The sequence below is a fragment of the Salvelinus sp. IW2-2015 genome, linkage group LG6.2 (genome assembly GCF_002910315.2).
Source record: "Salvelinus sp. IW2-2015 linkage group LG6.2, ASM291031v2, whole genome shotgun sequence".
NCBI lineage: Eukaryota > Metazoa > Chordata > Actinopteri > Salmoniformes > Salmonidae > Salvelinus > Salvelinus sp. IW2-2015.
This window is the reverse complement of record NC_036846.1, coordinates 22,595,699-22,620,960: the sequence shown is the minus strand read 5'-3', so window position 1 is coordinate 22,620,960 and position 25,262 is coordinate 22,595,699. Positions and strand designations below refer to the sequence as shown.

General features: G+C 43.9%; 3 protein-coding genes across 4 annotated transcripts in view; 1 reads left to right on the top strand and 2 right to left on the bottom strand.

Annotated features, from left to right (window-relative positions):
• Nucleotides 1–1,545: 1,545 nt before the first annotated feature.
• On the bottom strand, nt 1,546–3,611 carry psmd10 (proteasome 26S subunit, non-ATPase 10). Its single transcript, XM_023990437.2, has 5 exons — nt 3,404–3,611; nt 3,153–3,251; nt 2,614–2,760; nt 2,191–2,357; nt 1,546–2,057 (listed from the first exon to the last, which is right to left on the bottom strand). Exons 1-5 carry the CDS (start codon nt 3,518–3,520, stop codon nt 1,898–1,900), a joined length of 690 nt encoding a protein of 229 aa, XP_023846205.1. The 5' UTR covers nt 3,521–3,611; the 3' UTR covers nt 1,546–1,897.
• Nucleotides 3,612–6,775: 3,164 nt separating this feature from the next.
• nxt2 (nuclear transport factor 2-like export factor 2) lies at nt 6,776–12,073 on the top strand. The gene is made up of 4 exons (XM_023990436.2): nt 6,776–6,989; nt 10,392–10,478; nt 10,622–10,766; nt 11,198–12,073. The coding sequence occupies exons 1-4, from the start codon at nt 6,975–6,977 to the stop codon at nt 11,380–11,382; spliced, it is 432 nt and encodes a 143-aa protein (XP_023846204.1). The 5' UTR covers nt 6,776–6,974; the 3' UTR covers nt 11,383–12,073.
• A 170-nt stretch (nt 12,074–12,243) lies between these two features.
• The window catches only part of LOC111965990 (long-chain-fatty-acid--CoA ligase 4), a 24,248-nt gene continuing 11,229 nt past the window's right edge, over nt 12,244–25,262 (bottom strand). For both annotated transcript variants that reach the window (XM_023990433.2, XM_023990432.2), the window contains exons 6-14: nt 24,949–25,099; nt 18,374–18,497; nt 18,167–18,238; nt 17,472–17,611; nt 17,076–17,248; nt 16,548–16,811; nt 16,284–16,398; nt 15,944–16,101; nt 12,244–13,028 (exon numbers count right to left, since the gene is read on the bottom strand). In XM_023990433.2, the coding sequence (XP_023846201.1) occupies nt 12,871–13,028; nt 15,944–16,101; nt 16,284–16,398; nt 16,548–16,811; nt 17,076–17,248; nt 17,472–17,611; nt 18,167–18,238; nt 18,374–18,497; nt 24,949–25,099 (1,355 nt within the window). In that variant the 3' untranslated portion in view covers nt 12,244–12,870. The remainder of the gene's footprint in view (nt 13,029–15,943; nt 16,102–16,283; nt 16,399–16,547; nt 16,812–17,075; nt 17,249–17,471; nt 17,612–18,166; nt 18,239–18,373; nt 18,498–24,948; nt 25,100–25,262) is intronic.

Sequence of the window (25,262 nt, the reverse complement as noted above, 5' to 3'; positions counted from 1 at the left end):
GCGGTACCGGAGCGCCAAGTCTTGGTCCAAGAGGCTTCTAAACAGCTTCTACCCCCAAGCCATAAGACTCCTGAACATCTAGTGAAATGGCTACCCAGACAATTTGCATTGCCCCCCCCCTCTCTCTTTTACTCTGCCCCTCTGCTTCTCTGTTATCTATGCATAGTCAGTTTAATAACTCTACCTACATGTACATATTACCTCGACTAATTGGTGCCCCCACACATTGACTCTGTACCGGTACCCTGTATATAGCCTCGCTATTGTTATTTTACTGCTGTTCTTTAATTATTTGTTACTTTTATTTCTTCTTGTAATTTTTTTAATTAACTGCATTGTTGGTTAAGGGCTTGTAAGTAAGCATTTCACTGTAAGGTCTACATGTGACAATTTTTTGTTTGTTGATTCTACCTTTGTCGGTGAAACCGAGATTCCATTGGTTCTGATCACAAGTGATATCTCCACCGCAATGGGCACCTCGCGCAACAGACACACCTGTAGCGTCATTTACGCAGGAAATCAGAGAGGATGCGTCCCATGGAATTACAAACTACGGTTCCACTGTAGCGGTGTCTCCTCACTGCAGCCTTCAGGGGAAATATTTGAAGAGTGATGTGGCAGTTTGAGGGAGAACTACGGGAAATGTGCAATAGAGGTGAACATTCAAAGCTGGAGGTCGCCAAGAAAAGGTAACGGTTGTAACTCGGGTTTCGCGGGGTATGTTCAACACCTGCCTGAGGCCTCGGTGGATCTCATGTCCATGACCTGTTGCCCGGCGGTGGCGCGCACGTACGGCCASGAGCTTCTTCAAATCCCGTTCCAGTGCGCACACCTGAGCCCTCTGAACAGGGCGTGGTCCACCGTGAAATGGTTTGCAACCACTGACCGGCCATCTACAACTGAGGCACTCTACATAAATACATCTTTTGGAACGAGCTATTGGAGGGAACTCTGATGATGAGCAAGAGGAAATGGGAGGAAGCCTTGTCTCGAGTTAGGATGAATGAGGATGAATGAGAATCATTACCTAAATGACAAACAGTGACAAGGGGTTAATTCAGACTATATAGAACAGATGCAAATGACATTGGCTAAGGGACTTTTTTTTGTAAAAGTATGTGCTGTATGTGAGGTTAGTTCTATGGTCTCTGCCAAGAGGTCTGAACCTTTCTGGCACAAGATAGTGCACTCACCCCATACTGCAAGGTTATTGGTTCAAGCACGGTTCCTGCTCCTCCTCAATCACTACTGTATATTATCAAACACTGACACATTCAGAATCACAACCAAAATAGGAATTTAATGTAACTTGTTACAGATGATAAATTTAATTGGAATCAAATGAATGCAATGAACTTACTACCAAATCACATTACACATCCAGACAGTGAAACATGTTTTAAATAGGCCTGGATATTAACATATGTAGTTGAGGTGATTCATTTAATCAAGTTGTTAAGACACCAACTTAATACATCTTTTGAAAAAAAAAACAATGTTTAAGAAGCTGAATTTCTAGAACAGTTTCATACAACATAGGTTCCTCTGGTAAGTAGCTGTAGGATATTATCATGGTCAGTCAGATACATCCAGTCCAGTCAGAAAAGCTCTTTCCTCCAACAAAAATGCTGCCATCCAGACTGCATCTCAATAGTCCAGTGGCCTCCTCTCACTCTCCTCATCGCCACTAAACTGTAACTGGACTGGTGGAAGTACCCTCCCCCCAGACTGGAATATAGAGGATAGGTCAAAGCAATATGGAAGAGTTTATCCTGTTTCCTCAAATCAGTGCAGATGAAGGAGAGATGAGGAGAAAGGATGGAGAGGTGAGATGAGGAAGCCCATTTAGACTACGTCGACTGGATCTTCTCGCTGCTTCAGTGTGTAGTCAGATGGATCAGACGTTTCCTCCTACGATCCGCCGCAACAGAGTGGCCAGACCTCCTTTAGAGATCTGTAGTGGCGTCTTCTCCTCCTTGTTCTCTATGTAGATGCTGGCTCCGTTCTCCACTAGGAGTTTAGCTGCCTCCACACGCTCCTCGTCACACGCCAGGTGGCTGGGGGAGACAAATATTTAGCATGGTGTAAAAAGTGTAGAAAACAGCATCATCAACACACAGACACAAACATTAAGCACAGTAAAACACACAGCATCTAGAACACAACTTCAATACACACGCCAGTGCTTACAGTGCAGTGTTTCCCTCCGAGTCCTGTATGTTGGTAGAAGCGCGCTGTTTGAGCAGCAGCTGGATCAGACGGCAGTTGCCCTTGGTTGAAGCTCTGTGTAGGGGAGTAGACTCCAGCTTATCTGTGACATTAGGGTTTGCTCCACTCTCCAGCAACAGGAGGGCGATCTGTGAAGACCAACCATTTGCATTATCAATCAACATAACGTTATACAGTTCTTATTTTCTGCTTTAATAGCTGCAGAACTATTGTAGCAAAGCCAGGSGAACATAGTTGGTTCTGGCAGGGATTGAACTAGCAACACTCAATCCCAAGACGGAACTAATGGCCCCTGTGCCAGCTAACTAACCCACTTGGTATTGAGTAAACCAGATTACTTCAGAACAGTATCTGTCTAACATTGTGGACCCAGTGTTGGTGTACCTCGTATCGGTCCTTGGAGGCAGCATAGTGCAGAGGGGTGCAGCCGTTCTGGTTGACCGAGTTCAGCTGAGCTCCTTTGTTTATCAGTGACTTCACTATCTCCTCCCTGCCTGCAGATGCTGCGATGTGGAGGGGAGACCAACTGGCCTGGGGACAAGGACAAGAGATGAGACATCACTCTCAGATGGACAGTAACTACTTCTTCTTCTAGGATAGTCATGTAGTGATAGAGGGAGTAACTGAGCAGGCATGAACCAGAAGCTCAGTGGTTAGAGTAAGTGTGTCTCCTGTAACATACAGGTCCAGTGTCTCCAGACCTCTTGACAGAGCCCGTAGAAATAGATGTGTGTGTGTTGGGGAAACTACTACCAAAGACACTTATAACCAATTTCCCTGTTCATCTGTACTAATACACTATAGTGACATCAATAGATCAAACATCTACAGTACGTACAAGATMAATTTAAGATCAAATTATTGCAACACAGCAAGTCAATATAACTGTACAATGTTGCAGACAATGACTTTTCAATATTTACATCATCTTGTAGGTTGACTTCCACCCCCAAATCCAACAGAAACTCAACGATCTTGACGTGTCCAGCCGAGCAGGCCCAGTGGAGAGCGGTCCTTTGGTCCTGGGAGAGTGGAAGAGCACAGGAGACCAGATGAATAAGAAGGGGGACATGTGGATGTATCCGCAAATGTAGATAGCTAGCTAACGTTAATTGACTGACTGCTGCCTGAAGCAGCTAGCTCTGGTAATGCATTTCAAGTGATGATCATTTACCTGGTCCGTTTTGYAAGCGAGCGATTTATCCGTTAAAATACATTTCTTTAATTTGTCAAATTCACCAGTGAAGGCTAAATTACAGACTTCCACATTTGAAACAGTTTGCTCCATCATGAAAGATAGCTAGCTCAACTCACTAAGCGGTAAATTGGACTGAAATAAACATCACCATGACTCGGGAAATTTACCTAGGTTCTATTTCCGGTGTAAGTGCGCGTAAATTGAGCTTTCAGAATAAAAGCTCCCAGCAGCATGGCGGGAATTTTGCTCCATTATTGGTAGAGGGATTGTTAATTTTTTAAAGGAAACGTCACAGCTGTATCAAGTAAAGAAAAAGCAAATGTCCTAGGTKGTGCATTTACAGTGGTTCATAGATGTGGGCACCTGTGTGATCAGAGTAAGAGGAGACAGGGAAAAGTTAAGTGAGTATGGAGAGTCCAGAGAAGCTATGGATGTAGAGTTCTTTATGTTTGAGATGACAAGGGTGTTGGAGGGCTGCGGGCAGACTACTCCTGGAGAAGACAGGGTGTGTTCTGTGATGTTTAAGCACACACCAGACAGTGTGTTGGAAGCAGTGTTAGGGTTGTATTTTTGAAATTYTATTTAACTTGGCAAGTCAGTTAAGAACAAATTCGTATTTGCAATGACGGCCTAGGAACAGTGGGTTAATTGCCTTGTTCAGGGGAAGAACAACAGATTTGACCTTGTCAGCTCAGGGATTTGATCTTGCAACGTTTTAGTTACTAGTCCAACGCTCTAACCACTAGGCTACCTGCTGCCCCAAAAGGTGGTGTGGAGGACTGGGGTGATTCCTGCTGGGTGGACACGYGCGGTTGTGTTACCGTTTGTAAAACCMGGTAAAGATCCTGCTAGGGYGGGCAGTTATAGGCCTCTCGCTCTGACATCCAACATGTGTTAATTGATGGAATAGATGATAGTGAGTAGGATGATGTACCTCTTGGAAGTCAGGGGTTTGATGAGMGTAGCACAGAGTGGGTTCAGGAGAGGGAGGTCTGCCATGGATTCCCTGGTTACAGTTAGTACAGAGATTACCAAAGCCCTGACAATAAAAGAGGTGATGAGTGTTGTGTATTTTGACATTGAGAAAGCTTAAGATGCCATGTGTAWGGAAGGGTTGTTGATCAAATTGAGTGCATTGGGGGACGTCTGTATAACTGGATCATGGACTTCCTGTTCGATCGAGTCATATGGGTGGACTCAGAACTGTCAATGGAGTTTGAAGTGGACAATGGTATTCAGGAAAGTGTGGTTAGTCCGGTGTTATTCACCCTGATGACAGATTACGTATTTAAGGAGGTGGGGCAGGAAGTGGGTGTGGCCTTGTAATCCRATGATCTGGCTGTATGGAGAGGTGGAGATGTCAAATATGTGAAGATGCAAGATGCAAGAAGCTGTCGGAGTTGTGGAAGATTGGTCTAACATGGAGGCCTAGGATGTCTGTGGCCAAGTCCTGTTTTATGGTGTATTCTAGGAGGAAGGTTACAGATGTTGGGCTGCAAATATACGGTCAGGATATAGGGAGGATGKTTGAGTTTAAGTATATAGGTATTTGGTTTGATAAGAGGCTTACGTGGAAGAGACATGTTGAGCATATTGAAATTAAGTGTAGGAAGGTGCTGAACCTCATGAGGGCAGTGGCAGGATATGATTGGGGGTYGGAYAGACAAACACTGTTGTATATGTACCAGGCATTGATTGATCAGGTCATCTTTGAATTRTGGGTGTTTTGTATATGGATCGGCAGTCAAAACGTTACTACAGTGCCTGGATAGATACAGTCAAGGGCCCTGAGATTGTGTGTGGGTGTCTTCAGGACGACACMTGTTGAGGCATTGCAGGTGGATAGTGGGCAACTGCCCCTGAGAATAAGGTGGGACTAACTTGGTTTAGTGTACTGGGCGAGGTTGAAATGGAGTTCAGAAGGACATCCTGCGGTCATGGCAACTGGGGAATGCTGGGAGTGAGGAGTGGGGTTAAGYAGAGGGCGTACRGGTGGACAATTGGGCAGAAGATGGTTGAATATGGACTGGGGGAGAGAGAGATAGGGTCAGCAATAGCRTTGGGGAACGTTCCTCTGTTGCTTTTTCCGAAACCAAGTGTCGACCTGGACATGATTGAGGGCAGGAGAGAATGGGGTGAGGACGTGAGATATATATAGATAATCATTATTTGTAAAAAAAAAAAGTAAAAAAAAGTAAGGATATATACAGATGGTTGAAAGGATCCAGTCAGTGGTAGGGTGGGGATAGGGATGTATATCCCAGATTTCAATGTTAGAGCATGTAAGCGGTTAACTGATTATGTGTCAGTGTATGCGGCCGAGTTGATGGCCATGATTCTAGGTTTGAGATGGTTGGAGGAGGTGAAACCACTCAGAGTGKTGATCTGCTCWGATTCGGCTGCAGTGTTGAGTAGTGTGAAGAYGGGCAGGTCAGATAGGGGAGACTTGYTTGTGGAGATGATGGTGYTGTTAATGGGATTGGAGAGGGTGGGAGGGGTGGTAAGCTTTTGCTGGGTYCCCGCCCATGTGGGTGTGGAGGGTAAYGAGAAGGCCGATGTGRTGGCTAAGAGTGCTGAGAGGGAGTAGATATTCAGGTCCTTGATCCAGGAAAAAAGTCTTGATCTTTGGCAAAGGAAGTGGGATGCTAGCAGTAAGGGGAGGGAATTATATTGCATGCACCAATCAGTAAAGGAAGAAGTGGGGAATATGGAAAGTAGGAGAGAGGAAGTTGTGTGTAGTAGATTACGGTTTGGGCACACAGATTCGAAAGCTAGGTTGTGGATGATAGGGAGACATGAAACAGGTCTGTGTGATGAGTGGGAAATGTGAACTGTATGAAGTAGATAGGGAGACATGAAACAGGTCTGTGTGATGAGTGGGGCATGTGAACTGTATGAAGTAGATAGGGAGACATGAAACAGGTCTGTGTGATGAGTGGAGCATGTGAACAGTATGAGGTAGATAGGGAGACATGAAACAGGTCTGTGTGATGAGTGGAGCATGTGAACTGTATGAGGTAGATAGGGAGACATGAAACAGGTCTGTGTGATGAGTGGAGCATGTGAACAGTATGAGGTAGATAAGGAGAGATTGTGTGAAAGGGTTAGAACGGCTTCACGGGGTTTGGGTGGTGCAGTGAAGGGAGGAAAATGGAGGGAAGTGGATTTCAGGGCTCTATTTCACTTTCTTAGAGGAACAGGACTAACGAAGAGAATTTAATGAAAATAGGCCGTGACTGGCCTCACACTCCAATACAGTAGGTGGCGCTGTATACACGTTGGGTGCCATCTGCCCCCCCCCAAGCAAGCGTTAAATTAAAGTAACGTTCATCGCAAATTACTTTTATTTTGAAGAAACATTATCTATGACCAGCGGAAGTATTTACACCACACGCTCGTCGACAAAAACATTATTTTGAATCACACACATTTTCATTAATTAACATCGTGCTTTTGAAGCTGAATGTTGTGGTGTTTTGATATCCCTCAAATGTAGAAATTGCCTGTCCGTTTGACGACGAGGAAAGACAACAAAAAGTCTACAGCGATGGCTGCAACAGTTGTAAGTTTATCTTCTAGCTATCTAACTACAATAAGCTAACCTCATGTGTTCTTTATTGTAGTTACGTTTTTAGTTGTTGGTTATATATTTGTAGACACCTAGCTACACTACAAACCCTACATGTGAACAGCGGTGTACTGTTCACAAAAGCTACTGGGGCCACCAATGCAGCCAACGTGATCGGACAGTGAAGCTGGGTTTGAACCAGKGATTCATATATACACCATTGGTTAGAACCAGCAACACTGTTAGTTATGATATAATTTATTGTCCCGGAGGGGTAATTTGATTTGGATAATAGAGTGCTGCTGCTTCCACATAAATTCATAGAATCAATTGACACAGCGAACACCCCCTCTCCCTCCCTCCCTACATACTTACCCACACAAAAAGTAAATAAATTCATGCCAGGCAAGGCTGCAGTTTAACATGGTAGAAAGGCTACAGGCATGAACTGCACCTACCTACAGGCCTTCATCAATGGTGAACTGCCCACGCTACCTACAGGCCTTCATCAATGGTGAACTGACCACCTACCTACAAGGCCTTCATCATGGTGAACTGCCACCCACACTATACAGGCCTTCATCATGGTGAACTGCCCCACCTACCTACAGGCCTTCATCATGGTGAACTGCCACCCACCTACCTACAGGCTTCATCATGGTGAACTGCCACCCACCTACACGGCCTTCATCATGGTGATGCACACCTACCTACAGGCTTCATCATGGTGAACTGCCACCTACCTACAGGCCTTCATCATGGTGAACTGCTACCCACCTACAGGCCTTCATCAATGGTGAACTGCTACCTACCTACAGGCCTTCATCATGGTGAATGCTACCTACCTACAGGCCTTAATATGGTGAACTGCTCCTACCTACAGGCCTTCATCATGGTGAACTGCCACACACCTACAGGCCTTCATCATGGTGAACTGCCACCTACTACCTACAGGCTTCATCATGGTGAACTGCACCACCTACCACAGGCCTTCATCATGGTGAACTGCTACCCACTACCTACAGGCCTTCATCATGGTGAACTGCCACCACCTACCTACAGGCCTTCATCATGGTGAACTGCCACCCACCTACCTACAGGCTTCATCACAGGTGAACTGCAACACCTACAGGCTTCATCATGGTGAACTGCCACCCCCACCTACAGGCCTTCATCATGGTGAACTGCATACCATACACTACAGGCCTTCATCATGGTGAACTGCTACCTACCTACAGGCTTCATCATGGTGAACTGCTACCTACCTACGGCCTTCATCATGGTGAACTGCTACCTACCTACTACAGGCCTTCATCATGGTGAACTGCCACACTACCTAGGCATATCATGGTGAACTGCTACACCTACCTACAGGCCTTCATAATGGTGAACTGCTACTACCTACAGGCTTCATCATGGTGAACTGCCACCACCTACCTACAGGCCTTCATCATGGTGAACTGCCACCCACCTACCAAGGCTTAATCATGGTGACTGCACCACCTCCTACAGGCTTCATCTGGTGAATGCACCACCTACCTAAGGCCTTCATCGATGGTGAACTGCTCACTACCTACAGCCTTCATCATGGTGAACTGCTACTACTACAGGTTCATCATGGTGAACTGCTACCTACCTACAGGCCTTCATCATGGTGAACTGCTACCTACTACAGGCCTTCATCATGGTGAACTGCTACTACTAAGCTTCTCATGGGATGCCAACACTACAGGCCTTCATCATCGGTGAACTGCTACCTACCTACAGGCCTACATCATGGTGAACTGCTAACCTACCTACAGGCCTACATCATGGTGAACTTGCCACACACCTCAGGCCTTCATCATGGTGAACTGCTACCTACTACAGGCCTACATCATGGTGAACTGCTACTACTACAGGCCTACATCATGGTGAAACTGCCCACACCTACAGGCTTCATCATGGTGAACTGCTACTACCTACATGCCTTCATCATGGTGAACTGCCACACTACCTACAGGCCTTCATCATGTGAACTGCTACCTACTACAGGTACATCATGGTGAACTGCCTACCTACCTACAGGCCTAATCATGGTGAACTGCACCACACTACAGGCTTCATCATGGTGAACTGCTACCTACCTACAGGCCTTCATCATGGTGAACTGCTACCCTACCTACAGGCTTCATCATGGTGAACTGCTACCTACCTACAGGCTTCTCATGGTGAACTGCACCCACTACCTACACAGCCTTCATCATGGTGAAACTGCCACCACTACTACAGGCCTTCATCATGGTGAACTGCACCCACCTACTACAGGCCTTCATCTGGTGAACTGCCACCACACTACCTACAGGCCTTCATCATGGTGAACTGCTTACCTACCTACAGGCTTTCATCATGGTGAACTGCTACCTAACCTCCAGGCTTCATCATGGTGAACTGCTACCTACTACAGGCTTCATCATGGTGAACTGCTACTACCTACAGGCCTTCATCATGGTGAACTGCTACCTACCTACAGCCTTCATCATGGTGAACTGCACACACCTACAGGCCTTCAATCATGGTGAACTGCTACTACCTACAGGCCTACATCATGGTGAACTGCTACTACCTACAGGCTACATCATGGTGAACTGCACACACTCACAGGCTTCATCATGGTGAACTGCACCTAACCTACAGGCCTCATCATGGTGAACTGCTACCTACCTACAGGCCTACATCATGGTGAACTGCCAACACCTACAGGCCTTCATCATGGTGAACTGCTACCTACCTACATGCCTTCATCATGGTGAACTGACACACACTACAGGCCTTCATCATGGTGAACTGCTACCTACCTACAGGCCTACAATCATGGTGAACTGCTACCTACCTACAGGCCTACATCATGGTGAACTGCCACACAACATACAGGCCTTCATCATGGTGAACTGCTACCTAATGACAGCCTTACAGCGCACGATTACCACCTATGCCATCATTTAAATAGACCTGAGGACGTCTGGTCTCCCTGTAACTTAAGGGTGGGCAACCATCTAGTGATTTCAAAAAAATTCAGCAGAGTCGAAATCAATTTGTGGGCCAAAAAAAGTCCCATTATAACTTATATATTGTCTTTCTAGTTTTAGACATTCAAGAATGGCCTAGAGTGTCTTTTTTTTAACCCAAAATCCCCCACCCAGCCAGATTGAATGGGCTCGCTGGCCGCATGTTGCCCACCCTTGCTGTAACACAGCAGCAGGATCGCTGTGGTCTGACTCAGATTCTATTGAAGTAAATTATTTCTGAAATGTAATTCTGACTATTTCCCCCCCGCAAAAAAATCTAAGGCATATCTCTATATTGACCAAGTTGTCAATGGCTGTCATTCAATCACACCTTTTGTCCCTTCTCTAGGATTTCAGGACCCATGTTGACGCATCATGCAGGTATTCAGAGGAGTTCACCAACATATATTATGACTGCATGGACAAGAAAAGAAGGGTAGGTACTGATTCATCTGGGCTGTGTGAATGCACTGARCCATACTGGTTACACAGGTACAAACACCTCCCTTGGCAAACACTTTGTGGGTTCCTTAAAAAAATCTGTTGATAGCCAACTCCCTACTGTTGATCTTTCCCCAGAACTTGATGCGGCTCTACCTGGACAAAGCGACCCTGGTTTGGAACGGGAATGCTGTGTCAGGGCAGGTTGCTCTTGGAGAGTTCTTTGAGTCACTTCCCTCCAGCGAGTTCAGTATCCAGACTCTGGACTGTCAGCCAGTGCATGGTGAGAGTCTTTCCCACAATTATAATTTTCAAAACTGGGATTTATTCAGTTACAATGTAAACAATGATTGACTCATATTATACATTCAATTAAAACATGGGGGAAAAATGTTTTAATGGAGGTAAATAGACCCAATTATATTGTTGACACTAAACAGCATGTACTTCTTTCTCTATATGATATGCTTCTGACTCATCCATTTGGCAATTAGACTGTAATCCTGTTTTTTGATAAGCTTGGATTCATTGAGATGGTAAAAATTCACCTTGCTGCCTAAAAATGTATAATACTGACATTTGCAACCCAAAATATATAGTAGTCCAACTTTTGCCTTGTTCCACCACCCTGATCACACAATAGAGAAACAGAATGTGATCAGGTTTGTGGAAAGAGGCCAACACCATTTTCCCCCTCCTTATATTCCCATACAGAGCAGGCAACGCAGGGCCAGACCACGCTGCTGGTGGTGACGGCAGGACAGGTGAAGTTTGATGGTCAAAAGCAGCGCTACTTCAATCAGAACTTCCTCCTCACAGCCCAGGCCTCACCCACCAGTGACCAGCCTGTCTGGAAGATTGCCAGTGACTGTTTCCGCTTCCAGGACTGGAGTAGCTGAGGGCTACTTTAATCTGCTTTCAGGGTCATATTCAYTTGGGCACACAAATTGCAACGGGCTACAATGACAAGCTTGTATGGTGACTGATGAGTACAACCCTGCTTTAAGATTTTTTAAAAAGTATACCAGTTATGTACCGTCTTATAGTTGGTAAATCTGCTACAGCCCACTTTCTTCAAAGTTGTACTTATTTTTTTTTTTGTACAAAGGACTTTAGGCACAAAGTAGTCAAATACAAAACATTTTTATTCACCAATGTCCTCTAAAGCATGTGACCCCCAGAACTGAATAAGTAACCATTTTTCACACAGTAGTTGGAGAAAGAAATGGACTCAAATGTTAATTACAGACCTTTTTGTTATGATGAGGATACTAATATTTTCACAACATTGTTTTGACTATTCAGGTAAAAACATCAATTGCTATTGCCCATGCAGTCTATCCTCCTGCCCAAATAATATTAAATAGCTATTTTATGTTTCCTGAGTGACGTTTGGTGCAACAAAAGCAAAACATTTGGTAAAGTCAATGCTTATTTAGTCTTACAATATACCTTGGCTAACATGCTTCTAAATAAATAACCAAATTTAACAGACACTGGGAAGTGAGAGCAGGGAAAGGCACAGTAATGTCGATACTGCCATTTTACCACTAGAGGGCAGCAGAACTCTCAACTACATAACATGAGAAATACACACATTCAAAAATACATCTGTTACAAAGCTTAGGCTGGAATGGCAGGTAAGCGTTGACTAAGAATGTTTCCCTTTCCTAATGTTCCATTTGTTTGTCGGTGAAAGTAGTGGACTTTTCTATAAACATACATTTCTATAAATGCTGGATCAGCTTCAAGTTTGATTTCCCAATAAATAATTGACCATCTACAGTTCAGACTCAGTGTCTTCTAATGACAACAATTGAGGGCAGAACTGGACGTGCTTGAGTGCAATGTTTTTTTTACAAGTACATTATCAGCACATTACTGTCTAATAGGGATATTCTTTACACACACAGAACAGTAGCCTGGGTATCGAACAGTTTCTGTTGGAAAACACTAGAGCTGCATCCCAAATTATTCCCTTTACAGTGCACTACTTTTGACCAGAGCACATAGGACTGGTCAGAAGCAGTGTACGGCATAGGGAATAGGGTGCTACAAGACGACAAAGTCAGCTGAAGCAGAAACCTGACTGGCACCGACTGAGGCTACAAACTAACAGCAGAACGTTGGCGACTTTGGCTTAGGTCAGGAGTAGCGAACAGCTACACAGTGTGGATGCTTTTGCTCCAGCCCTACTCTAACTCCAAATTCAACTAATTGGCTGCTTGTAACCAAGACCTTGATTAGCTGAAATCAAATGTGTTACAGCAGGGCTGAGCGAAAGCCTGCACACCCTGCACCTCAAGGCCTGGAACCCTATTCCCTATATAGTGCACTACTTTTGACCAGAGGCCTATGGGCATTAGGTGAAGTTGTAGGTCATTACATTACGGCCTCCCATACATCCTCTCTATGTGTTGGAGATAGTGGTTCTTTAACTCTTTTCTCTTCAGCTTGAAGGCATCAGTCACCAGTCCTGTCTCAGGGGTCCAGGGCTCTGGGCTGAGGTGTACCTTGACTGGGATCTCAAACCTCTGGAGTTTAACTAGGAGGGAGAAGGAAGGTGATGTAAAGAGAGTGGAAGGTCATTACAAAATCTGTGTTCCATTAACTTGTCCATTTATGTTTTTGTCGACATTTAAGTTTGCATAGAAATGTGTTGCAACAATTGTCTGCCATGATGCATTTCCCTTGAACGTCACACCTATATAAACACTTGTCGAATAAAAATGTGTTTAAAGTGTTTCAATCATCCTATTATTAGGCAAATTGGCAACATCCTGGGTAGAGCCCCCACAAAACCTAGCAGTCAAACAGGGAAATGGTTCCAATTGTTTTTCAACCATTCATTTTTCCCAATGGGGATTTTAGAAACACTTAAGGGCTGTGTTTTGTGTAGACTTACACGGTTATCAAAACGTCACACCAGGGTAACGCTCTCTCGGACAAGGTGACTTGTTATATTCTTTATGATAGCCACATTAGCATTACCATTTTTGGGGGATAAATACAGGCTACTATATTGATAAGTYACCTTGTCCTAGAGATTCACAGTTCTCAAAATGTCCTCCCAGGGTAAGCCTGCACAAAACACAGCCCTTGTTTTAACTTTCTAAAATCCCCTATGGGAAAAAAACATGAATGGAACCATTTCCCTGTTTGACCGCTAGGTTTTATGGGTCATACTGTGGTACTTAATGCCCTGCCCACCTATCTATCTTTAACATCTTAGGGACCCTGAAAAAAAACAGTATGGATAGAATGCAAGAATTGACTAATATTTGCCATATTCTAATGTGCCTACTTAMACCGTGGCCATAACTTGGCCTAGCTGGTCTGAAACAATTTGATGGTGAAATTGCAATGTGAACCAATTCAGGCATTCTTGAAAGTCAAGAAACACATTGTTGAATAAATKGATTTTTCAAGCAGTAGGCATTTAGAATTAAATGAGTTGTGCTTTAAACGGTCAGTGCCGTTTATGAGGGAGGACACTTTCATGAGCATGGTCTTATTTATATTACAGCATATTGGATGACTCATCCATATTCCATTCACCCAGTTCAATGTAACATTGATAGGTTTAGGCTACTACATGATACTCTTATTTTCCCTATACCCTGCACACAGGTCAAGAGAAATTTGAGGCAACAGACATTCAATATCACATTGCACACTCTTGCCTGCATCTAGCAGATCAAGGATGTAATCAGTCCAGCAGTTGCAAACGAGAGTTCTTGTACAAATTCAGGTCATGTTTATCCCAGTTTTGTTACGTTTGCTTCCCTTTATGAAAAGTCTTAATATAAAATCGGCGGAATGAATACACCCTTGATCACTCAAATGCAGTTCACTTTCATAGCAGCCACGTTGTATTCCTTCTATGCGCTCTCCTCCTTCTACCCCTTCACTTGACTTCAATGCACAGCAGCTGTATGTGACCWGGTGAGAAAAAACAAACTTTCCAAGCCAAACCGCTACACACAACCTACATCGTTGTCACCATAGTATTGTTGACAACGTGCATGCTGCTGAAGTGGCTTTGGAGGGCCAGAAGGAGGCACCCTTTCCTCTGGTCAAAAAAAATKATATCCCAATGCACCAGGGCAGTGATTGGGTGCATTGGCCTGTGTAGTGTGCCATCTTTCGGATGGGACTTTAACCGGGTGTACTGCCTCTGGTCACTAAAGATGCCATGGCATTTATCGTAAGAGGAGTAGGGGTGTTAACCCTGCTGTCCTGACTGAATTCCCAATCTGGCCCTCATACCATCACGGTCATCTAATCTTCCCCAGTTTACAATTGGCTCATTCATCCCCCTCCTTTCCCCTGTAACTATTCCCCAGGTCATTGCTGTTAATGAGAATGTGTTCAGTCAACTTACCGGATAAAATAAAAATGCTAAAGTAACATCATAGTCAGCTAATAGAGCTAACATGTTAGTAAACCCACTACAATCATGCAGTAACGTTAGTGKRCAGTCAGTAAGCAGTTACACCGGCGGGCCCGGTGGCAATAGATTGGTATTACTAAAAGCTTACCCTGACTTGGAAGAGTTCCAGTGTTGTGTTCGTTAGGTCAGACAGCTTGCTAACATATCATCACTGTTTGAGCAGGGTGTTTCAGTAGGCTAAACTAGCTAGCTAAGTAAGTGGAGGAAGCTTATGCGTTCAGTACTAGATTATGCTTTCAGTAATTCTCTGGTCCTTTGATTGGGTGGACAACATGTCAGTTCATGCTGCCAGTGCTCTGATAACTTCCGGAAGATGTCCTCCAGCCTGTCATAATGTGTAAGTCTATGGAATGGGGAGAGAACCATGAGACTCCTAGGTTTTGTATTGAAGTCAATGTACCCAGAGGATGACGGATGCTAGCTGTCCTCCAGCTACACCATGGTGCTACCCTACAGAGTGCTGTTGATGCTACTTGTATACCTTCATTGCCAAATGTSTTTTAATCAATTGTTTGGTGACGTGATTATATTTAGTATAGTTATCTAAAAAGGGTAACTTTAAATGTTTTACAATTTTCATTTTTATGAAATTCACTGAGGATGGTCCTCCCCTTCATCCTCKGAGCAGCCTCGAATGGCATACGTTCAATATTATCTGGCCATCATAATTTATTAGAAAAACAGTTTATTATTTGTCGCAATAAAACAAGTTCGACAATAGAAAAATCTGCCTGTAAAACATAAAAATGTATTAGTTCTTTAGAAAATGTATCCTACGTTTTCCATTTACATTATACGCCGCAATCATTTTGACATTGTCTCATGAACCTGGGTCGATGGAAACCTGCCCAGTGATACAAAATCAATCCAAACATCTAAATCAATCTAATAGACATCAGGGTTGTATTCACTAGACCAAAACGTAAGAAAACAGACTGAACCCTTGTTTATGTTGCCAAACGTTTTGCTACGGTATGCTCTAATGAATAGGACCCAGGGGTTCTTACTTGAAGTGGCCACCTCTTTGATCTCCTTCAGCACCTCCTTCTCCATGGCAGGGTGGGTGCACACCTCCTCCCAGCTCCCTTTCACTCCCCTCTGTCTAGCCAGCTCAGTCAACATCTTCTGGTTGGGTACCACAACACTGATCACATAGTTCTGCTCACTGCAGGGRTTAGAGGGAACAATGGATCCAATGTCACAGTTCATGGGTTAGAAGCACCCATATAGGCTGAGATCACTGGAGTTACATGTTGCCAGTAAGCACAGATCTAAGAGCAGTTCACACTCTGCAAATGTAAACCTCTACCACTAGGGGCTGACAGGTAAAACTGGGCTAGGGCTCACCTGTTAGCGTAAGCACAGATGTTGTCGATGAGGGAGCAGTTCTTCAGAGCAGCTTCTACTTTCCCCAGAGAGACGTATTCCCCAGCCTGGAGCTTCACTAGATCCTTCTTACGATCTAACGAACAATAACACACACACGCGCCACAATGCAAGATATTGCTTTAAATTCATTTACAGATGCTTTTAATTTTTAGCCACTAGATTAGAATGTATATGCCTATGATGGACAATGAGAAAATCCTCCAACGCACACCCGTTACACACCCACTATCTGCAGACATCCGTCAGGGTGGATCTCTCCTATGTCTCCTGTACAGAACCACCTCTGACCCTTCTCGTCCACAAAGTAGTCCTGGCCATTACTCTCGTTCCTATAGTAACCCATAGTGATGTTAGGCCCCCCAATCAGAATCTCCCCTCGGGGGTGAGGTTTGTCCTGATTGGTGTAGCCTCCCTCCAGCCAGTCCCTGAGTCGGATCTCACAGCAGATGACAGGAGCTCCAACTCTACCCGTGCTGTTGTCTGCCACTGGACAGGGGGAATAGAGGAAACACAACCTTTAGTTATACAGATAAAGCAAAGGCTTTCCATACTACCCGCCCTCCTCCCTCCATACCCTCCATACCCGCCCTCCTCCCTCCATACCCGCCCTCCTCCCTCCATACCCGCCCTCCATACCCTCCCGGGCCCCTGCACCTCTCTGATTCAGAGGGGTTGGGTTAAATGCAGAAGACACATTTCAGTTGAATACATCCAGTTGGACAACTGACTAGGTATCCCCCTTTCCCTTACCCTCGGTGATGGTGCCAGCTCCACAGGTTTCCGTCAGTCCGTACCCCTGGCCCACAGGACAGCAGAAACATATGTTCATAAACCTCTGTGTGGCAGAGGAAAGCGGAGCCCCTCCAGACAACATCAGCCTCACCCTGCCGCCCAGCAACTTGCGCACCTTACTGAACAGCAGCCTAGACACACACACAGAACTGTAAACACACACTAAAACTAATTTAAAGTACTTCTGTTTAATGTATGATTCCCTATCTGGATACATGTGTGGTTATTCTAGGTGATTTACACAATCATTTAACATGCGAATAATACTTATTCTCTAGGTTAAATGTGATCGTCAGAAAACACATTTTACTACTACTAGATATCACATGTTATCAAGGTATAAAATGTTGTTACACGTTGCAGAGAGGAGCATCGTAACCCCTCTTGACCTGCTCCAGTTTGTAGTTATATCCCAGGTTGAACAGCGTCCTCTGAATGTAACTCATCTCCCCAACCTTACTCATCACATTCTTATTGATGCGGTCCAGAATTTCCTGTTCAAATAAACAAACAAACGGTACAGTAGACCAGACAGATGTGTTGTGTGACAGAAAAAAAAAGTGACAAGATTGTTATAATACTGTTTATGCATCAAATAAGGGTTGATGAGTACCCTCTAATCTGTGTCTGTGGTTTGAGTTGGGCCTGTGGGGTTTGAGCTGACAATTGATTGACTTGGTGATAAAACATTCCAGACAGGATGTGGAGTGGTTGTAACTGGGATAGAGAGGAGTAGAACAAAGGCCACAATGGTTCTTAGACATCCTGGCATCTGGGAAATTAGGCCAGGGTCGGGKGTTAAGATAACCAGGTGCAGATAGACAGGATGAGCCCAGGGTGGCTTATGATGCCCCTTGATCTGCATGACTAAACATTTTAGTAATCCTATATAAGATGTCTGTTTTTTCATTATTAGTTAGTCTAACAGTCAAGACTGTTGGGCTGACGGTTTCTTATTGCAATAATTAAATCGATATTAAATAAAGATGATTGTTCAAAGAAATGACCAAGTCTCTCTCAGTACTGAATTTCCACGACAGTTGTCTTACCGGTACAGCAGCCATTAGAGTTGGTTTCAGCACAGAGCTGTCTCCTCTACTTCCTTTCTTTATCTTAGTGGACTGGAGAGAGAGAGAGAGAGAGAGGAGAAGAGAGGGCATCAACATAGGACTGAATGAAGAGGCTTTAATTATCTTCAGTGACAGTATGCAGACAGAATAACAGGGGAACCACTGATTAAATCAAGCGTTCATTACCTGGTCAGAGAGTGTCTGAGGGGAGGAGTAACCGATGGGACAGCCGTACGCCATGCAAGAGATTTCTGCTGTCATTTCCAAAACATGGGCCAGAGGCAGGTAGGCTATGTAGGTGTCTTTAGGCCTGAGAGAGAATATGGTTAGCATTAGGGTCAGAGGTTTAAGGGCAGGTAGGCTATTTAGGAGTCTTTTGGACAGAGAACAGATACATTATAATACTGCATGGGGTCAGGGGTTAGAGTAAGGTTTTTAGAGAGCAGGTACGTAACCTATGTGAAGTTAGGTCAGGGGCAAAGAACAGAGTTAGGAATACAGATAGAGCAGGGGTTCTCAAAGTGGGGTCTGCAGACAGGTATACGGTACCAGTCAAACGTTGGTGTGTCCTAACTCATTCAAGGGTTTTTCTTTATTTTTACTATTTTCTACATTGTAGAATAATAGTGAAGACACCAAAACTATGAAATAACATATGGAATCATGTAGTAAGTTTTAAACAAAGCAAAATATATTTTATATTTGAGATTCTTGAAAGAAGCCACCCTTTGCCTTGACAGCTTTGCACACTCTTGGCATTCTCTCAACCAGCTTCATGAGGTAAGTCACCCTGAATCCATTTCAATTAACAGGTGTGCCTTGTTAAGTTAATTTGTGGAATTTCTTTCCTTAATGCGTTTGAGCCAATCAGTTGTTGTGACAAGGTCGGTGTGGTATACAGAAGATGTTATTTTACCAAATAGGGCTAAGTCCATATTATAGCAAGAACAGCTCAAATAAGCAAAGAGAAACGACAGTCCATCATTACTTTAAAGACAAAGGTCAGTCAATCCAGAACATTTCAAGAACTTTGAACGTTTAAGGTGGAGTCGCAAAAACCATCAAGAGCTATGATGAAACTGGCTCTCATGAGGACCACTACAGGAAAGGAAGACCCAGAGTGACCTCTGCTGCAGAGGATAAGTTCATTAGAGTTACCAGCCTCAGAAATTGCAGCCCAAATAAATGCTTCAGAGTTCAAGTAACAGACATCAACTGTTCAGAGGAGACTGCGTGAAATCAGGCCTTCATGGTCGAGTTGCTGCAGAAACACGAGCAATGAATATTAGAACGGTGGAAATCTGTCCTTTGTTCTGTTGAGTCCAAATTTTAGATTTTTGGTTCCAACCGCTGTTTCTTTGTGAGACGCAGAGTAGGTGAACGGACGATCTCCGCATGTGTGGTTCCCACCGTGAAGCATGGAGGTGGAGGTGTGATGGTGCTTTGCTGGTGAGATGGTTGGTGATTTATTTAGAATTCAACGCACACTTAACCAGCATGGCTACCACAACATTCTGCAGCGATATACCATACCATCTGGTTTGCCCTTAGTGGGACTAGGGCTGGGCGTATACAGTTTTTTTCTCGATATACCGGTATTGATGCACRGACCGGTTTGGGGATTTACTTWACCTTCTATAGCGGTATTTTAATGTTTGGTTTGTTAAAATGTGATACGCAATGTGTAACGTCCATTTTATAGTTTACTTTGCTACTTGAGTCATCTCTCTCCACTCGCTCTATGCCGCTTTCCACACAGACCTAGCCACGCCCCCTAACTCAAGGAGCGCATTTGATGTTCCTCAATCAAGCGACACTTGCATTCACTCTGCATGGTCAATGCAGCATATTTTATTTATTTCACCAGGTAGGCTAGTTGAGAACAAGTTCTCATTTACAACTGGGACCTGGCCAAGAAAAAGCAAAGCAGTTCAACACATACAACAGAGTTACACATGGAATAAACAAACATACAGTCAATAATACAGTAGAAAAAAAGTATATTACAGTGAGTGCAGATGAGGTAATATAAGGGAGGTAAGGCAATAAAATAGGCCATAGTGGCGAGGTAATTACGATATAGCAATTAAAAACACTGGAGGGATAGATGTGCAAGTAGAGATACTGGGGTGCAAAGGAGCAAAATAAATATATAGAGTATGGGGATGAGGTAGTTGGATGGGCTATGTACAGTCGTGGCCAAAAGTTTTGAGAATGACATATTAACTTTCAAAAGTTTGCTGCTTCAGTGTCTTTAGATATTTTTGTCAGATGTTACTATGGAATAATTATAGTATAATTATAGTATAATTAGAAGCATTTCATAAGTGTCAAAGGCTTTTATTGACAATTAAATGAAGTTGATGCAAAGAGTCAATATTTGCAGTGTTGACCCTTCTTTTTCAAGACCTCTGCAATCCTCCCTGGCATGCTGTCAATTAACTTCTGAGCCACATCCTGACTGATGGAAGCCTATTATTGCATAATCAATGCTTGGAGTTTGTGGGTTGGTTGTTTGTCCACCCGCCTCTTGAGGATTGACCACAAGTTCTCAATGGGATTAAGGTCTGGGGAGTTTCCTGGCCATGGACCCAAAATAGATGTTTTGTTCCCCGAGCCACTTAGTTATCACTTTTGCCTTATGGCAAGGTGCTCCATCATGCTGGAAAAGGCATTGTTCGTCACCAAACTGTTCCTGGATGGTTGGGAGAAGTTGCTCTCGGAGGATGTGTTGGTACCATTCTTTATTCATGGCTGTGTTCCTAGGCAAAATTGTGAGTGAGCCGACTCCCTTGGCTGAGAAGCAACCACCACACATGAATGGTCTCAGGATGCTTTACTGTTGGCATGACACAGGACTGATGGTAGCGCTCACCTTGTCTTCTCCGGACAACCTTTTTTCCGGATGCCCCAAACAATCAGAAAAGGGATTCATCAGAGAAATGACTTTACCCCAGTCCTCAGCAGTCCAATCCCTATACCTTTTGCAGAATATCAGTCTGTCCCTGATGTTTTTCCTGGAGAGAAGTGGCTTCTTTGCTGCCCTTCTTGACACCAGGCCATCCTCCAAAAGTCTTTGCCTCACTGTCTGTGCAGATGCACTCACACCTGCCTGCTGCCATTCCTGAGCAAGCTCTGTACTGGTGGTGCCCCGATCACGCGGCTGAATCAACTTTAGGAGACGGTCCTGGTCCTTGCTGGACTTTCTTGGGTGCTGAAGTCTTCTTCACAACAATTGAACCGCTCTCCTTGAAGTTCTTGATGATCCGATAAATGGTTGATTTAGGTGCAATCTTACTGGCAGCAATATCCTTGCCTGTGAAGCCCTTTTTGTGCAAAGCAATGATGACGGCACATGTTTCCTCGCAGGTAACAATGATTGACAGAGGAAGAACAATGATTCCAAGCACCACCCTCCTTTTGAAGCTTCCAGTCTGTTATTCGACCTCAATCAGCATGACAGAGTGATCTCCAGCCTTGTCCTTGTCAACACTCACACCTGTGTTAATGAGAGAATCACTGACATGTCAGCTGGTCCTTTTGTGGCAGGGCTGAAATGCAGCGGAAATGTTTTTTTGGGGGGATTCAGTTCATTTGCATGGCAAAGAGGGACTTTGCAATTAATTTGATAACTCTTCATAACATTCTGGAGTATATGCAAATTGCCATCATACAAACTGAAGCAGCAGACTTTGAACATTAATATTTGTGTGATTCTCAACTTTTGGCCACGACTGTACAGGTGCAATGATCTGTGAGCTGCTCTGACAGCTGGTGCTTGAAGTTAGTGAGGGAGATCAGAGTCTCCAGCTTCAGCGATTTTTGCAGTTTGTTCCAGTCAYTGGCAGCAGAGAACTGGAAGGAAAGGCAGCCAAAGGAGGAATTGGCTTTGGGGGTGACCAGTGAAATATACCTGCTGTAGCGCATACTGCGGGTGGGTGCTGCTATGGTGACCAGTGAGCTGAGATAAGGCAGGGCTTTACCAGCAAAGACTTAGAGATGAGCCAGTGGGTTTGGCGACGAGTATGAAGCAAGGGCCAGCCAACGAGAGCGTACAGGTCGCAGTGGTGGGTAGTATATGGGGCTTTGGTGACAAAACGGACGGCACTGTGATAGACTGCATCCAATTTGCTGAGTAGAGTGTTGGAGGCTATTTTGTAAATGACATCGCCGAAGTCGAGGATCGGTAGGATAGTCAGTTTCACKAGGGTTTTCTTTTGGTAGCTTGAGTGAAGGATGCTTTGTTGCAAAATAGGAAGCCGATTCTAGATTTAATTTTGGATTGGAGATGCTTAATGTGGGTCTGGAAGGAGAGTTTACAGTCTAACCAGACAAGCTAGGTATTTGCAGTTGTCCACATATTCTAGGTCAGAACCATCCAGAGTAGTGATGCTGGACAGGCAGGCAGCGATCGGTTGAAGAGCATGCATTTAGTTTTACTTGCATTTAATAGCAGTTGGAGTCCACGGAAGGAAAGTTGTATGGCATTGAAGCTCATCTGGAGGTTAGTTAGCACAGTGTAGAGGTGGATCAGAGAATCACCAGCAGCAAAAGCGACATCATTGATGTATACAGAGAAGAGTCAGCCCGAGAATTTAACCCTGTGGCACCCCCATAGAGACTGCCAGAGGTCCGGACAACAGGCCCTCCGATTTGACACACTGAACTCTATCAGAGAAGTAGTTGGTGAACCAGGCGAGGCAGTCATTTGAGAAACAAAGGCTGTCGAGTCTGCGGATAAGAATATGCAACACTGTTGATGACAATGATGCAGTTGTCACTTTGCTTCTTAATATAAATCTATTAGCATTCTATAATTACACTATTAGCTTGTGTTTCTTACATCTGCAAATAGCTAGTTTGTATTTTCATAGCAAGTTGTTCCTAAATCTTGTTAGCCGCTAACGCTAATCACTAGCTAGCTAGCTAATAAAATGTACTGAGTAAGAGCAAGCATAATTAGCTTTACAGCCTGATAATACCAGTGATTGTGTAGACTTAAATCAGCATGTTGTTTGTGCAACAGTGTCTTCTAAAGTGAAGAGGTAAGCACAAAGCAAGAATTTGTTAGCTACATGAAGTAGCTAAGAGAAAACATTCAATGTAGCCAAAGATTAGGTGTTTCGTAGGGGACCCTATATAAACATTAGTTCCTACCCTGTCACAATAACTTCTCCCTGGCATTTTCATTTGTTGTCATATTAAAAGTGCCCAGTATTATATTCTAACTATATAATTACAATAGACATTCTATTCCCATGATTCCAACAGTTAACCCAAGTGTTAAGCTTTAAATCGCAATTCAAATTGCAACATTTGGTTAAAAATAAGGCCCAGATTACTTGTCCATATCGTGCAGCCCTACATGGCAATGAGGACATGACCTCAAATGCAGAAATTTATGAAAATTATGACTTTTTTGGGGGGTTGAAGTTGAACAGTCTAAAACAATCAGAATGGAGAAAATTCCATTGAAATCACTTAGAATGTATATTTTCCCACCCTTGGGTCACGCACTACTCATAAAACAAATTTAGAACTTTTATTATTAAAAAACATAAGACAGTCAAATACCGTCAATTTTTCTCAAAATACCATATAATATAATATTTTGGTCAAATCGCCCAGCCCTAAGTGGGACTACCATTTGTTTTTCAACAGGACAATGACCCAACACACCTCCAGGCTGTGTAAGAGCTATTTGACCAAGGAGAGTGATGGAGTGCTGCATCAGATGACCTGGCCTCCACAATCAACCGACCTCAACTCAATTGAGATGGTTTGGGATGAGTTGGACCGCAAAGTGAAGGAAAAGCAGCCAACAAGTGCTCAGCATATGTGGGAACTCCTTCAAGACTGTTGAAAAAGCATTCCAGGTGAAGGTGGTTGAGAGAATGCCAAAGCAAAGCTGTCATCAAGGCAAAGGGTGGCTATTGGGAGAACCTCAAATATATTTGGATTTTTTAAAACACTTTTTTGGTTACTACATGATTCCATGTGTTATTTCATAGTTTTGATGTCTTCACTATTATTGTAGAAAAAGGTAGAAAATAGTACAAATACAGAAACATCCTTGAATGAGAACATGTGTCCAAACTTTTGACTGGTACATTTTTTTGTCATTGAAATGAACAATTAATTGTGTCTCAGGGATCAGTGGAATAAGTTAACAGTGTGTAATACAATAATATTCATCTAGAATTTATGTTCTTAACCCTGGGCTACATGGGCCTGGGAGGCTCACAGGGATATTGGTATCCACAGTACTCCACCAATTCAATATTTTCAAATCAATACTTCTTGTATTCCCTCCTTAAGTGCAGTGTGATTTAAACAACTGCAAAGTTCTCTGCCTCATGAAAAATGTGTAGAATTGCAGGATATTAGCTTTAAAGCTGCAACAAAACAAAAAAATCTCTGTCCCATGACAAAATCTATAGAATTAGAGGAAATTCGCTTGAAACCTGCAAAATGTTCTCTCCAATTCCAAGAGGCGCGCCTTCAATATGTTCCTTCCCAGGGCCCGATACTTGGTTTGTTCGGCCATGCACTGCCGATATCATAGTAAAACTCCTTGTATGCTATTTTGTATCTCACTCGAGTTGTGTTGTGATTATGAGGGGGTCCCTGATAAATATGCTATCAAAAAAGTTTGAGAACCCCTGAGTTATGGGTATGGGTTAAGGGGGTGCCTCAGGAGGCAGGGAGGGAGAGAGCCTATTCTCCCTCCTGTAAAACTACTAAACCCAACTGTCACTCACCCCAGGCCAGGGATGCGTTCACACTGTCCGGTCATTCCAGCGGTGAGGTTGCTGTGGACGACCATGACTCCTTTGGGTCTGCCTGTAGAACCACTGGTGTACATCACTACAGCCAGGTCTGATGGCTGAGGACTCACCACCGGCCTAGCCACTGTAACAGAGACATTGGTTGGTTTAACAGGTCTCACTTCACTGTAACAGACACAGCCAATAGTTCAACAGCTCTTTCACACCCGATTTGGCCAATTAAGATATTGATAATTAGTTGAATCAAGTGTTTTAGTGCTGGTATGGACCAAAACCATGCTCTAACA

Coding starts and splice junctions, on each gene's coding strand:
- nxt2 (XM_023990436.2), top strand. Junction 10,479..10,621: donor GCATGGACAAGAAAAGAAGG/GTAGGTACTGAT, acceptor ATCTTTCCCCAG/AACTTGATGCGGCTCTACCT. Junction 10,767..11,197: donor GGACTGTCAGCCAGTGCATG/GTGAGAGTCTTT, acceptor ATTCCCATACAG/AGCAGGCAACGCAGGGCCAG.